Source organism: Prionailurus bengalensis, chromosome X, assembly GCF_016509475.1.
Source record: "Prionailurus bengalensis isolate Pbe53 chromosome X, Fcat_Pben_1.1_paternal_pri, whole genome shotgun sequence".
In the NCBI taxonomy this organism is placed as follows: domain Eukaryota; kingdom Metazoa; phylum Chordata; class Mammalia; order Carnivora; family Felidae; genus Prionailurus; species Prionailurus bengalensis.
In genome coordinates, this window is record NC_057361.1 from 115,930,474 (window position 1) to 115,945,124 (window position 14,651).

Sequence of the window (14,651 nt, forward strand, 5' to 3'; positions counted from 1 at the left end):
TCGCGGTTCACGGGTTCGAGCCCCGGGTCTGGCCCTGTGCTGCCAGCTCAGAGCCTGGAGCCTGCTTCGGATTCTGGGTCTCCCTCCCTCCCTCTCTCTGCCTCCCCCTCCCCCCCCCCCCCACTCGAGCTCTGTCTCTCTCCCAAAAATAAACGTTATAAAAATAAATACATTAAGGCATATACAGAAACTCCTGCTTTGCAGGAGTTTAGGCAATCACATACTATGTAAAATGTTTTCCTTTCTTAAAACACCTCATTCAACATACAACGCTACAAACGGCCAAAGAGAAAAAGCCAAGTCTTTAAAATGTGTACCTGCTTGAGTTTTCACAATTACACTCATACGACGGCGGACAGAATCGAAGTTTAAGGTGTGAAGGAGTTCGTACCTTTATGAGAAGACAAATGAGAAAAAGAAAACACCTAGATCACATGGGGAAAATAAAACACAACAGGAACGTCTTGAATAGACTTTCCCCTTTTGGTAAGGGCTGCTGGTTGGGTGCGCAGCTGGTGTTTTCCATTTTGTCTTTGAAATTTTTCTGCGCTTAGAACATGGGGTCAGAGGCTACAGGTGTTCGTTAAGGGATATCTGTATCCTCTCGTTACGTGACTTACAATGGTAAGGAGCGAGCGACCATGTGGGAATGGGGCGCAAAGAGTTGCCCGACCAGGCCATTTCTGGAGGGGTCTAGGAACAGTCCCGCTCTGCCAATTATCTTAATCATCTATGGGTGCCTCCTGTGTGTCGAGCACAATGTGAGGGACTGGAAAACAGACAAGAATCTGCCTGAGTCTCTTCCCTCGAGAGGCTCACCGTATGAGAAAGGAAGCAGAGGGTCATGAGATGATTACCTGTCCACCTGCCATATGATGTAGTGAAGGGAGTCACAGGGGAGATGGGAAAGCACAGAAGGAAGACATCTGCAGGAAGGCTTCCTGGAAGAGGCAGTGCCTGGGCTGTGTTCTGCAGGAGTGACATGATGAAGGTAGGGTGTCATGGCATTCGGAGTAGAGGAAAGGGCATGTGCAAAGGGGTAGGGGGACATGAAGGAGTTCACTAAAGCTTGAAATCTAGTTGATAGGGGAACAGAAAGAGGGGTGAGCAAGGGCTGGGAAATGAGAACACTGTGGGCCATTTCGGAGATTTGGAATTTGATCCTAAGAGTGCCAGGAATCCACTGAAGGGTTTAAAACAGTAGAATGACACGATCAGATCTGTGCTATTAATGAGATGAGAGAATGCAGAGAAGTAAAAATAAGACTTACCTGCAAAAACATGGGGAAATATTTTTTGAAGAGAAACAACTTGGATGCAAGTATTTCACCTACCAATAGTTACTACGAAGGCTGTTTCCTGATGGGAGCGAGCGGGTCACTGGTTCTGGGATGGGGTGTATGAACGGGATACCTACACGTAGCGTATTATTCGGTGTGGACCAGATAGGGGCACTGCTCTGAACTGGCTCCCTCTCTGACTCTAATAATGACTGGACTCCAATAGAATCTGGACTCTAATAATGACTCCGGGCTCCTGGCAGTCAGGCCAAAGCACCTTCCTCCGGCTTCTACGCATCACTTCCCCACGGGGCACATTCCCCAAACACATCCGTACATACTACAGGTTTCCGAGATGGGTCTCACGAGATGCTAGGGGCCAGAATGGAAATCACGTAAGCTAATTACATTTCAAATTCAGAAGAAGGAATTCAGATTAATCACAGAGCCTAATTAAAATCTGCTATTAAGCCAAGGTGGTTTTGTTCACTGGGATCTCTGTAGAGAAGAAGAAACAAAGCAACACTGTTGCCTCGGGGTACCCGCCCCGGGGCTCACACTTGAGCGCCTAGAAGGAGACAAAGTTTTTGACATCAAAGCTGCCATGATTGGCTGGCCTGCCACCCCGGAGTGGCTGGGTTCCGGAAAGCAGGTTTCCTACATGTTCATGGATTTTTCTTACAGCATGTGTTGGAGGCCTAAAATTGGCATCTAAATTTCAGAAACAAAGTCCAGGCAGACTCTCATTCAGGCTACTGGACCCATATGTGAGCCAAATGGGGATAATTTCCACCTCAAGTCCCAGTTTCTAGCATCCTATGAGAAATGTCTTCTTTCCAACTACACTTACATAAAACTCCGAGCTGGGACAGCGGCATCTTATGCCTTCATCGAGAAAGATTCCTTTGTCGCACGGGGGACCGTGGGGTTAAGAAGTGATAAACATCGAACACGCAGGGCTACTTACACTTCTATTTCTTTTCTTTGGTTCTCTACTCTCATATGGCCATTCCGAATTCCTACAAACGTGAACCCGTACCTGTCAAAACACACAAAGAGACCTCTGTGTACCTCTAGAGAGCGATTAATTGTCCCTTGCGCTGTCCCTTGCGCTAGTACTTTAAACAAGTACTAAACTCATACTTGTTTAGTATTTTCTTCTCTTTCATGTGAAAAATCTCAGTCCATAACCATACCTCTCTGTACCAGCTGAGATGAAAACACCGAGGAAGTCAAAGCCCAGTCATGAATGATAACCAAAGGAAGAGGCAATTTGTAATTCCAATCCTGTAGCTAACACATCGGGTGACCTTTTAACCACTTAATGATCTCAGGCCTCAAGGGTCAAACGGGGCTGTCAGTTACAGAGTGACGTCAAAATTGCTGCGAACACTTCAGAAATAACATGTGTGGTACAGAAAGTGGCCACTGTTATGTAATTCGCAGAATATAATATGAACATTTGGACTTCTGGCCGGCATGCATAAATAGTCATGGAAGTTACAGCTAGGCATCGCTATTTCCTTTCTGGTCTTAATTGGCTAGGTTTGGGGAATTTTTCACACACGTTCAGATAAAGCAGTTCGGGTTTTTGGTAAAGAATATTTATAAGATAAGGTGATTGAAGCAAACAGGAAAAACCACTCCGGCCCTCCTGTGATTTCGCTTTCTCCAGAGCAGTACAAGAAGTGCTTACTCTTTTTTTTTGGTCTTCAAAAATGCTAATGTATCTCTCTACAACTTATCTCGGGGTTTTTAAACCAGCTTTATGGAGGTCTGACCGATACGCAAAGCACAATACACACTTAAGGCGTGCAACCTGAGAAGTCCGAACGCACGAAAATAGCCACAGTATCATCGCCACAAGCAGGCTAAGAGGCATATCCGACACGTCTCAAAATCGCCTTGTGACCCACTGGTGTTGTGTTGTCTGTGGTCCACGACACTTAGCGGGCCTCCCCTCTTAACAGATTCTGAAGTGCGGAGTACTGTGTCGTCAGCCACACGTACAGTGCTGGGCAGCAGATCTCTCGATCTCTAGAACTTACTGGTCTAGGTAGGTCTAGCGTAACAGAAACGCTTACTTTTTCGCTCCTTTCACCAAAGCGATTTCATCTGGCGAAGAGGACATATACGTCAATTCCGCTGATTCGGGAGGCCCATCCACAGCATCGCTTGTTTTAACTTCTACAGTATGACATAAACACAAGGCACGCAGAAAGAGCTCTTCTCGGTTCTGTGGATCAGGAACAGAAAAACGACTCTATGATCTTCCCTTGGATCACTTGGTAGTCGGTGAACAGAGAAAAGGTACCGATGTGAGAAAATGTTACCACCTCCAGCAAACTGAAAGCTCTAAATCTCTAATACTCAAATGAGCTGGCTGTCCTCCCTTGTACCTGACAGCATCCCCGGTTCTCAAGGAAAATACCCCAGGGGCTGCGTTAACTCCTTCAGGCTACCACCGTGCCACCTAATGCTAAATCGGCGGATTCTTTATGGCCTCAAAGAGCTCATTCGCCATCGAATTCACAATCTGGCAACAGCTCAGGTGCAGGGAGACTTGGGTTCATTTAATGTCTCGACGCTCCTGGGACTTGAACGATTTGACAAGACATTAGCCTTGGAGCAGCTCATATTTTTAAAGACAAAGCACAAAGGATTCTGCCCGGACAGACGGACAAGGGAAACTTCTCCCCAACTGCCATTTTCCACAATTCTGTTTATAAATGCTCCTGGCTTGCAACTTCCGGGGGCGTTAGTGAAACAAGAAAGTTGCAGTCAAAACAACAAAACAGCACTTAGATTGACTTTGCACGCTAAAGTGACAATGCAGAGAACGCCACCTTATCCGCTTTGTCAAAATACGTTAAGGGCCCGTCAGTTTGAGAGAGTCCATCAGTCTCCGGAGCTACGCCTTTATACTTGTGGCCGTCTATGCAGCACTCGATGAATTCCATGCTGTTTTCCGTGAGCGTTCCAGTCTTGTCTGTAAATATATAATCCACCTAAAGACAAGGACACACACATAGGCAGTTTTACCTTCTTCAGTGGGATTAGTTTTGAGTGAAGCTCTCAGGCAGGCCTGTTTTCATATCCATAGCAAAGCACATTTTGTAAGACTTCTGGTCAAATGTCAGGTATTTACAAAAGCGGCAGTACGGAAAGAGTGGGAAATGAACAAGTACTTTTAAAGACACTGAAACAGTATCACATGTCCAAGGTAGAAATAAGAATATACTGACCACTTATTACACACACACACACACACACACACACACACACACACACGTGCGCGCACACACAATACTTGGGAGGAACCTAAATTAATAGGGATGTAACAAAACTTTTCCTTAAAAAGGAAAATTTACTATGAATATACTGGATTGAAGTAAAATGCACTGTTATACAATGCATATTGAGTCAGACAATATAGACGGTCAGGGAAAATAATAATGTTAAGAGTTAATGAGGAGACATAGTAAGTCTATAATGTTCAAAAGCATAAATGAAATTTCTTTCCACACACCGTGAATATTTTTAGATACTACTGAACACATTTTCTAAGTTAAAAAAAACAACAGTGGAGTTTATAATACTAGGTTAAAGTAGAATATAAGCAAAAAAAGTATTAGCATACTTTCATAAATAATGGGGAAAAAAATAAGCCAGGAAATAAACTTTCCGGGCAAAATAAACCGTTTTGAGCACTTGCATTTTATCTCAATTTTTATCTCTTCTATTTATAACATCTGGCTTTTTGGAAACCCACAATTTTATCCTCCTTTTTGGCAATTGATGCTTAAATAGTTAAAATGATGGGCTGACAGGACCAAGCGTAAGCACAAGATTAAGGTTTTCATTATGTAAGGGAGAAAGAGACGAACTTCAGCAGTAGTTGCTTTCTAATTATTTTTCAAAGCCTTTCACGGCAGCAGCACTGGCACAAATATAGCATTCCAATCTTCCTTTTTTTTTTTTGCTCTGTTAGCCAGCCAAGTTTGAATTCTCTCTTTAAATTAATCCAAGTGGTATTATTCCTGTATCATCTAGATTTTTCCAGTTAAAAGAAAATTCCTTGGGGCTTTTTTCCTGATCCGAATTATTTACCTTCGTATTCCCCTGAAGGTTGTCCTGGGTGATTGCACGTGGATGGGCATTAACCCATTTAGAAATCTTTTAAGAGTGTCAGAGGTGGTGGTTTTAAAAATATATAGTGCAGGGGTGCCTGGGTGGCTCAGGCAGTTAAGCGTCAGACTTTGGCTCGGGTTGTGGTCTCACCGCTCCTGGGTTCGAACCCCACATCGGGCTCTGTGCTGATGGCTTGGAGCCTGCCTGGGATTCTCTGTCTCCCTCTCTTTTTGCCCCTGTCCTGCTCTCTCTCTCGCTCTCTCTCAGAATGAATAAATAAACTTAAAAAAAAAAACAAAAAAACCTTTAGAAAAATCTATAGTGCAGAAAATGTTAAAAAAAAAAACAAACAAACTACAGCGCAGGGGAACCTGGGTGGCTCAGTTGGTTAAGTGTCTGACTTTGGCTCAGGTCATCTCACTGTTCATGGGTTTGAGACCCACAACAGGTTCTGGGCTGACAGCGCAGAGCCTGCTTGGGATTCTCTCTCTCTGCCCCTTCCTTGTTCGTATGCTCTGTTTCCCCCTCTCTCAAAATCAATAAATAAACTTAAAAGAATATATAGAGAGAGAATGTAATTGTTTCCCTACAATATAACATTTTGTGCAGCACGGATCTGTATCACACTCACTTACAGGGCTTGTTAAAACTCGGAGTGTTGGTCTCTATTCCCCGGTTTCTGATTCAGCAGTTCTGAGGCAAGGCTAGGTAATATGAATTCTTTTTTTTTTTTTTTAAGTTTATTTCTTTATTTTGAGAGAAAGGGAGAGAGAGGGAGGGAGGGAGGGAGAGAAAATCCCAAGTAGGTTCGGTATCGCCAGCACAAAGCCCTATGCGGGGCTTGAGCTCACAAACCGTGAGATCGTCGCCTGAGCCAAAATCAAGTCTGGATGCTTAACACACTGAGTCACCCAGGTGCCCCCAGTACTGCGCATTTCTAGTAAGTTCCTAGGTGATGCTGATGCTGCTGGTCCAGGGATTCTGCTTTGAGAACCACTGCTCTACTTATTACGTACCTTATACTCAGGAAAGGGGGGGGGGGGGAGGACAGGATCAGTTGTTACTAATATTCTCACATTTCATTATCTAGTTTTTTTAATGTTTATGTATTTATTTTTGAGAGAGAGAGAACAAGTTGGGGAGGGGCAGAGAGAGAGGGAGCCACAGAATCCGAAGCAGACTCCAGGCTCCGAGCTGTCAGCTCAGAGCCCGACGCGGGGCTCGAACCCGCGAACCGCAAGATCATGACCTGAGCCGAAGTCGGACGCTCAACCGATTGAGCCACCCGGGCGCCCCAAAAGTATTATCACGTTTCATGAGCCAGAGAGCCTACTGCTCGCCCGACTTCAACAGTCTCCTCCTTTCTAGTCCAACCCACCACTTTATGGATGCGAAGCCTGAAGTGAGACAGCTGTTCTGGGGTAGAAAAGGCCCTGAGCTAAAGGTTCGTGAACACGTTGAAACATCTATTTTGTAGGTAAACAAATTTTCATTATCGTTCAACCTAATGGCTCCACCACCTACGAACCTCGTGACCCTGGAAAAAACCCTTCATCCCTGTGAGGTTTAAATATTAACCTTAAATAACCCAGCCTGCTGCACAAGCCTGTAAACTTAAGAAAATAGGGGCGGCTGGGTGGCTTAGTTGGTCAAGTGTCCCACTGTTGATTCCAGCTCAGGTCACGATCTCCTGCTTTGTGGGATCGAGCCCCACGTCGGGCTCTGCGCCCACAGCGCAAAGCCTGCTTGGGATTCGCTCCCCTCTCTCTCTCTGTCCCTCCTGTGCTCGGGCTCGCTCTCTCGAAATAAATGAACTTAAAAAAAAAAAAAAAAAGACTGGAAAATAAAGTACGATAATAAATGCTTATAAACTGTAAGGTGTCATGAAGATGCTGATCGTCGCTGCTGCTGACCTGACCCAAATCGCACAGCACCTGACTCTTTCCATCATCCCGGAGGCCTTGTTGTTCTGATCACTTATCACATCGCTGTAGTTAAGTACGATACGGGTGTTTCCCTAACTAGATGGTGAACAACTTGAGGGTTCCTTGTTTACTCTGTGATAGCAACCTCAGTACCAGCAACATATTCTTGATATGCAGTGGACGTTCAATAGCTAACGACTGGGCGGAATTTCCGGAATCAGAGTGTCTACTCAGACACGCCATTCGGCACAGCTGGAAGACCTGAAGGGGCTATTTGTAAAACATCAACGTGGGTCATTTTTAAAGAGTGTGAAGCAAGGGTCTGCAATGGTATCGATGGGAACTAACGGGCACTGCTTTTTTGTAACATGAAGTCCTACGGATCTGAAATTATGACTCACCAAAGAGGAAACGGGTTACACTTAATTTTGTGCGTACTGGTCCACTGAATGCTAAATGGCCTGGGAAACGATTTCAAGACTTCTTTGCATTTTCATTCAGGTCGTTTCCACACAGCTAGGCTGGTAATGAAGGCAAGTTGTTGTTACACCGTATAAATGGAAGTAGTGATCTGGCTATTAACTTAGTGATTTGACTCAAGGACCATCACACCGGGAAAGGCAGGTTTGGGTGGGGGAACAACATGGTGGCCGAAATGAAAACTGTGGTTTCTTTTCACTGATCAAATTTACCAGATCGTTACCCAAAGCTCTACTTGACTCTCTGCAGCGTGACTACGGCCTGAATGATACAAGATTACATTCCCATAGGCAATGTGGATCTGCTGAGGTGGAGATCTGAAAGAAAGAGGAAGAGTCCCATTTGGCGGACCTGGCCTGGACACCCTGCCTGTCCCTGGCGCGCTCGGGGAGTCACACGCAGAACGGTGGCTGTTCTGTTTGCAGTACCCTGGGGCTGTCGCCACGTTCATCCTTAGGGAGGTTAATCCCCAGGTCCAGGTCCTGGATCTGGAATAGGCAGATCTGCTCAACTAAAGCACCTGTCCAGGCAAGTTCACCAGAGGTGGCTTATCACTCAATTTTTTTTTTTTTTTGCATGCAATGCTGCCATAGAGTGATGCTTTTTATTGGGACGAAAGTAGTTCTATTCAGACAGCTCTGTTCCCGGGATGAAAACTTCTGGTTTAAAAAGGTTAAGTAAGGTCAGCCGTGGCAGCTGAAGTCACCTTCAAAAGAGTCTTTCGGGAACAATATCTAAGGGAAAAGCATTTGTTCATTCGTTTCTGGTTCTCTCCTTGGTGACTCAGTATCTCTGTGGGATGCACGTCCCACAGTCGGGGGTTCTGGAGCCGTGCAGTCAGGTCTCAACAAGATGTTATCTGGAGTGTCCTTTCACCCTTGGGACTGTAGCTGTTGAGACCGTCCTGGGGTTTAGGCAGAGGCTGGATAAAGAACAGAAAGGGCAGAGGCAGAGGGGAGACTAAATTCAGGAAGAGAGTTTTGAGGTGCAGATGTAAGTCGGCACCATTTAAAACCAGAGTGAGGCCCTGTTCCAGCCGCGTGGCTCCACGCACTGAATTTGCATCACGCAGTCATAGAAATGACATTTCCGCAGCCTTGACATTCTAAATATCATGAGAATGAAATGAAAGCCAAAAAAAAATTCCCACAGCTTGTGAAGATCATTACACGGCACACGGTAAATTCAGACAAAGGGAAAAACTTTCTCAATATTGATAAGAGAAGCGCCTAAGAAGTCATCCTTTGAAGAATGACAGCTAGCCTGCACCGGCTTGGAGAACGAATGAGGCCACGGCCTGGGCTGCACTGGTATATGAAGCAAAAAGCATTTTGAGGAGTGCGTGCCCTCACATTTTGCCTCCATTTAAATTCTTGCACTGGAATAAACAAGCCTGCTTGCTAGGAATGTATTCGTCTGATCAGAAACACATCGAGCAAATGTCAGCAGGCCAACACTGGTCAATTCTGTTTACGGAACGAAATGCATTTGCAAAATAGCTTTGTTTACTACCCTAGAGTCCATCCCCAAATGACAACAGCCGGGGACTACTGTCTGTTCCAAAGCAATAACCCATACTCTAACCACATCACCAGGAGAAGTGATAGGCAAATTTCTCTAACATTCAAATTTAACATATAAACCGGGATACTCCTCAAAAATGCCAACAAAATAACGTTATAGCCACGAAAACAGTGCTTGCCTTCATGATATGCCCGTATAAAGGAATATTTGAATCACATTTCTAAATGTGAAAGGGTCACGTACATTGGTGATTGGCGATCGAGGGTCTAAGAAAAGATATTTTCAGTATGTTAACTTCTTGTAAGTACAAACACGTTCTAACCTGCCCAAGTTCTTCATTAAGGTCTGATGTGTTGACCAGGGCTCCTTCATTAATTTCTTCATCATAGAAATCCTTATCCCATGAAATGAAGAAAGAGCCCAAGAATTTCTGCATTTCTACTGTGACATACATGGAGACAGGAATGATGAAGTTGAATAGAACCATGAATGACAGGAAGTCAGTGAACATTTTCAAAACCTAAAACAAAAGAAATAGTTCATGCTGATTAGACACACGGTTCCATCAGACAAGTACGAGACAACCAGCTTTCTTTTTATTTCAATGCTGAAAGCACTGCTCTTGCTATAAAAAAAAAAAAAAAAACCTTCCTACCAATACTAGGTCAGTGGCCAAAATTCTTATCACAGCATGTAAAATCAACATTTAAGAATACCCCCAATTTTGGGGCGCCTGGGTGGCTCACTCGGTTAAGCGTCTGACTCTTGGTTTCGGCTCAGGTCATGGTCTCATGGTTCGGGAGTTCGAGCCCCACGTTGGGCTCTCTGTGCTGACAGTGTGGAGCCTGCTCGGGATCCTCTCTCTCCCATTCTCTCTGCCCCTCCCATGCTCGTTCTCTCTCTCAAAATAAATCAATCAACTTAAATAAAAATTTGAAAACACCCTCAATTTTATCATTATTTTTCAGTAAATGTACCTTTTGACTTCATGTTTTTTCACTTCCTTAAATTCTCTGCCCTCCCCCCAGTAAGAATGTAGGATCAAAGTTTCTATGTATGTGTCGATTATGTTCCTACCATTATCACAAGCCAGGGATTTCTTGTTCAGCTGTTTAAAACTCTTGGGGCGCCTGGGTGGCTCAGTCAGTTAAGCATCTGACTTTAGCTCAGGTCACGATCTCACGGTCCGCGAGTTTGAGCCCCGCGTTGGGCTCTGTGCTGACCGCTCGGAGCCTGGAGCCTGTTTCAGATTCTTTGTCTCCCTCTCTCTCTGCCCCTCCCCCATTCATGCTCTATCTCAAAAATAAATAAACGTTAAAAACAAAAAAAATTAAAAAAAAAAAACAACAACTCTAAACTAAAGGGCCAGAAACAAGCACAGATGTCTAAAGTTAAAAAAAAACTATAAAACTTCTTCAATATCTAATAGCTTAGGGCTGCCAGACGACGAGGAGAAAACTCAGAAGCTAACAAAAGGTATCATTATCTGAGCAACATTTCAGTAAACGGCGGCCTGGTCAGAAAGTGCTAGGGTTAAAATGTCTAGCAAGAGTTAAAAGTTGCGGCATAACACAGGTTACCTTCAAAGTCTCCCGCTCTTTCTGAGTCTTTTGGTTATACCAAGGTTCGTCGTTATATGGGGTACTTTGCCAGACATACTTTAGAGTCGTGCACACTGCAGCTTTGGCCAGTAAGATGAATAAATACACAATCAGGAAGGCGTTAATGGATCTGAAAAAAATAAGATATGATGGATTTAGAAACCACAGCGTTCTTGACGGTATCAACCACACGTACGTGTAACTGTTCCGTTTCCTAAAGCTCCTCCCGTGTGCAGTGTGTAACCATAGCACAAGCCGGTATGTACAAACCTCGGTTATCACCGTGGAAGCGTTATTCCCAGGTGGTCACGTGGAAAGGCCAGCCCCGACCTGTTCGTTGGTCAGCACTGCTCCCCCAAAATACAGTGGCTAACTAGCTTAACACACCTATGATCAGGATCCACCAGCGATAGGAGACACACACGCATGCACATCACCTGCTCGACCCTTATAGAAAGACTAGGTCGTTTCCGTTTCCCTAAATCCTAAGGGTTGGCAGTAGAGAGCGGGGGAGCAAATGTGAAATCCTCAAACCGAGGACGGATTCTTTTAATCTGGAAGTAGAGCTATGGAGAGGGTGCCACTGATGTACTGGGTATCCATGGCAACGACACAGTGAGGTCCAATGCTGTAGCAACTGGCTTGAAGATCTAGCAAGTACCACGTCAGTAGTCGCCAGGACACCGTTCTCTATGTTGCTGAACTTCCCCATGTACAGCCAGTAGAGGAACCCAAGCCAATTGTCTAGCAGCAAAACGGAATACATCTATATTTCAACTCAACGTTGCCCTTGAATAGCTACACGAGCTTAGGTAAGTCACTTATCATCTCGGAGACCATTTCTTCATCCGCAAAGCAGACAGGCTGATAGGAATTGCTCCGTAGAGCTGCTCAGAGGATTAGACTCAATCAGACATACAAATCACTGAGCACAAGTCAGCACGCTCGGTATGGTAGCTGCTATTATAATTGATGTTGTTTTTTTGTTATGGTTGGTGTTTGGAATTACTGAGAAGTATCTCTTTCACAGTTCAGTCACTACAAAGAAATTGCGGTGTGCACTAACTTTTCAACAGCAGAACGTTTCTGAGATTTCCCTTGGTAGTTCAAAGCCATTTTGGTTTCCATCCCAGTGTAAACAGCAACTCCTAAGGAATAAAAGAATATAATGAAAACTAGGTTGCCAGTGCGACTGCCAACCAACTCCCCACCGAGTGGGAGCTATCAATTTTTTTCCATCTATAAAAGGAAGGATTCTAAGCCTTAGTCTAGTCACCAGCTGACAGAGCGTTTATAATATAATTTTAACTCTACACGCTTTATTTCTCATACTTCAAGTTAGTTTACCATCTTATAAGTTCCCAACCCCTAAAAACAGGCGTAGGTTGAGTGGCAGTTATCTGCAACGTTTCATTTTTAACAGGCACCATTTAGGCATGGGCTTGACAAAGCATATTTCGGAGAAGCAGATCTTAAAAAATTGCTCACCATATATCTTCTTGGTGTTTTTTAGGGTAGCTCCTTTCAACAAGAGATTTTCTGGTCCCAAAGACCTAAATGAAAAATGAACACAGCTTATCCAAACAGCCCGATACACCCATCAGCATCAACCCTGGGGACGTGATCGGCCCTAACACACATCTATCTCCAAGGGGTTGAGAGTGTGTCTTTGCGCTTATGTCTTATGCTTCCTCCCCGGGATGAGCTGCAAGATCCTTCCGTGTGAAGCTTGTCGAGGGGACGGCCCCCCGCAGACGGAAGCACGGCACAGATGTAGCCAGCAACACACAGAGGTGGAGAGACGCAGAGAGAGAGAAAGGGATGAGGAGGCAGACACAGCAAGAGGGAGAAGGAAAAGGTGACAAATGAAAAGACCGGGAAAGTAGCTGGCAAGGTGGGAAAGACACACGGACATATTTATAAAAGAGCCAACCCGCCTCTGGGGCCATCGCGGGGCACCTGGGGTGGAAATTCCCTGTGGGCGTGGCTATAAAGACCAAGCGGGAGCGTTGCGGTGTGGAGGACAGAAGGGGGAAGAAAACCTCCCTTTTTATATAGATTGCTTCATTATAAATGATTAGCCTTCCGTTTTATTTCAGTCCGGGTAATTCTCTCAGCTTTTGAACCGTCCCCCTCATCCCTCAATTACTCTCCCTTAAGCACGGTTCTGCACAGCCAAGAACAAAACGTACAGAGCCCCGAACAGATTTGGGGAGCTGAGTCCAAGTGCCTGGAGCTCTGAGATTTTGGACGCCCTCAGGGTCACTTCCAACACCACCCCTTCCACACACACTGGGAGAGCTCCCGCCACCACAACCCTACCAATCCCGTTACTTTAAGACCTACTACCGGGACACTGGCTAGTTGATCCAGCTTTAGTCACCTTTACGTCCCTTTCTATAAAGAAAAGGATTTGGCTATTTTAATGGGCTTTCAAGAGAAATATACCCACCACCACCCAAAAAGGACCGATCAAAGGAACGACAAACTAACCTGGCGACCGCCTCAAGACTATTACTATAGATATTGATCCGCCCAACAAACCTGCGAAAAGAACATAATGGCAAATGTATCTTCTATGTCAACATGAAAATCTATACGTCACAAAAACGGGAAGGGATCGAGATACAAATAATACAAACGAGGTAAGACTGCATGAACTACAAAAACCCATTATATAACCATAAAAAAGTTATGTGGAACCAACAAGGTGTATAACACTGTCATCTAATTTTAAAAATAGTATTACGGATTAGAAGAATGCAAACCAAGATTCTAAATCGATTTTCACAATCTACTTGGCATTGTGCATGCACATGACACCTCTGCTCATTTACACGTTATATAAATAATTGATCTCTATTTTAGATTTATGTGAAGCAAGATTTCCGGTGCTAAAATGCAACTTTGAAAACCTTCAGTTCGGGAGCTGTTTCCTTGCGCACACATCACAACCACTGAAATGCTTACTAAACCGTAGATTTCTGGGCCCCATCCCCAAGCTTATGATTCAGGTGAGAATCTGCACTTCCCACAAGTTCCCAGGTGCGGCCGCTGCTGGCCCAAGATCACCCTTTGAGAAGCACTTGCGTTAGTCTCAGACGGCAAACATCTGGTTACCGTCTTGGAAATTTCCAACCTGTGTCTCTCGGCTGACCAATCCCGAGCCCGATCTGATCACTTAATACGGCTGCCTGGTAATCTGCGTTTCTCAACAATGGGGTAAAAAGGCCGAACTCTCCTTCACGAGAGAGTTAGGAGTATTTGGTAACTGGCGTTATAATTTTTTTCAGAAACACTGAACTATTATTCTATATATGTAAAGTACGATGGTCTGCTCATTCATTCGCCACATGTTACTTGTGCCAGTGCCGTGGCGGGTGCTGCAGAGACACTAATAAGAAGGACGTGTTCCTTGCACAAAAGAGAAACAAGTAAACAGGCAATTACGATGGAAATGGTGACCGCTAGGGTGGTACCAGGGCAGGCATTCTGAAGTCACACAGCAAAGGAATTCGATCTGGCCTAGAGAAATCTTCCCTGCCCTAAAACTCTCCTTTCTATTTAGGGTAAGTGAAAAATTTAGGAGTTGCCATATACACACGCAAAAATGCGTATTATTCTCTAACACAGGCAGAAGTCGTCACTTCATCTCCCGTGATTCCATGGACCTTCTCCTCCCTTCTATTACGTCACTGTACTGTACGCTT

General features: G+C 44.7%; 1 protein-coding gene across 7 annotated transcripts in view; it reads right to left on the minus strand.

Annotated features, from left to right (window-relative positions):
* The window catches only part of ATP11C (ATPase phospholipid transporting 11C), a 172,102-nt gene that overhangs the window by 51,589 nt on the left and 105,862 nt on the right, over positions 1-14,651 (minus strand). For 6 of the 7 annotated variants that reach the window (XM_043570518.1, XM_043570515.1, XM_043570517.1 and 3 more), the window contains exons 8-16: positions 13,435-13,485; positions 12,430-12,494; positions 12,008-12,089; positions 10,921-11,071; positions 9,663-9,860; positions 4,127-4,288; positions 3,365-3,516; positions 2,248-2,319; positions 318-391 (exon numbers count right to left, since the gene is read on the minus strand). In XM_043570518.1, the coding sequence (XP_043426453.1) occupies positions 318-391; positions 2,248-2,319; positions 3,365-3,516; positions 4,127-4,288; positions 9,663-9,860; positions 10,921-11,071; positions 12,008-12,089; positions 12,430-12,494; positions 13,435-13,485 (1,007 nt within the window). The remainder of the gene's footprint in view (positions 1-317; positions 392-2,247; positions 2,320-3,364; positions 3,517-4,126; positions 4,289-9,662; positions 9,861-10,920; positions 11,072-12,007; positions 12,090-12,429; positions 12,495-13,434; positions 13,486-14,651) is intronic. The other variant, XM_043570522.1, reaches the window with a different exon arrangement.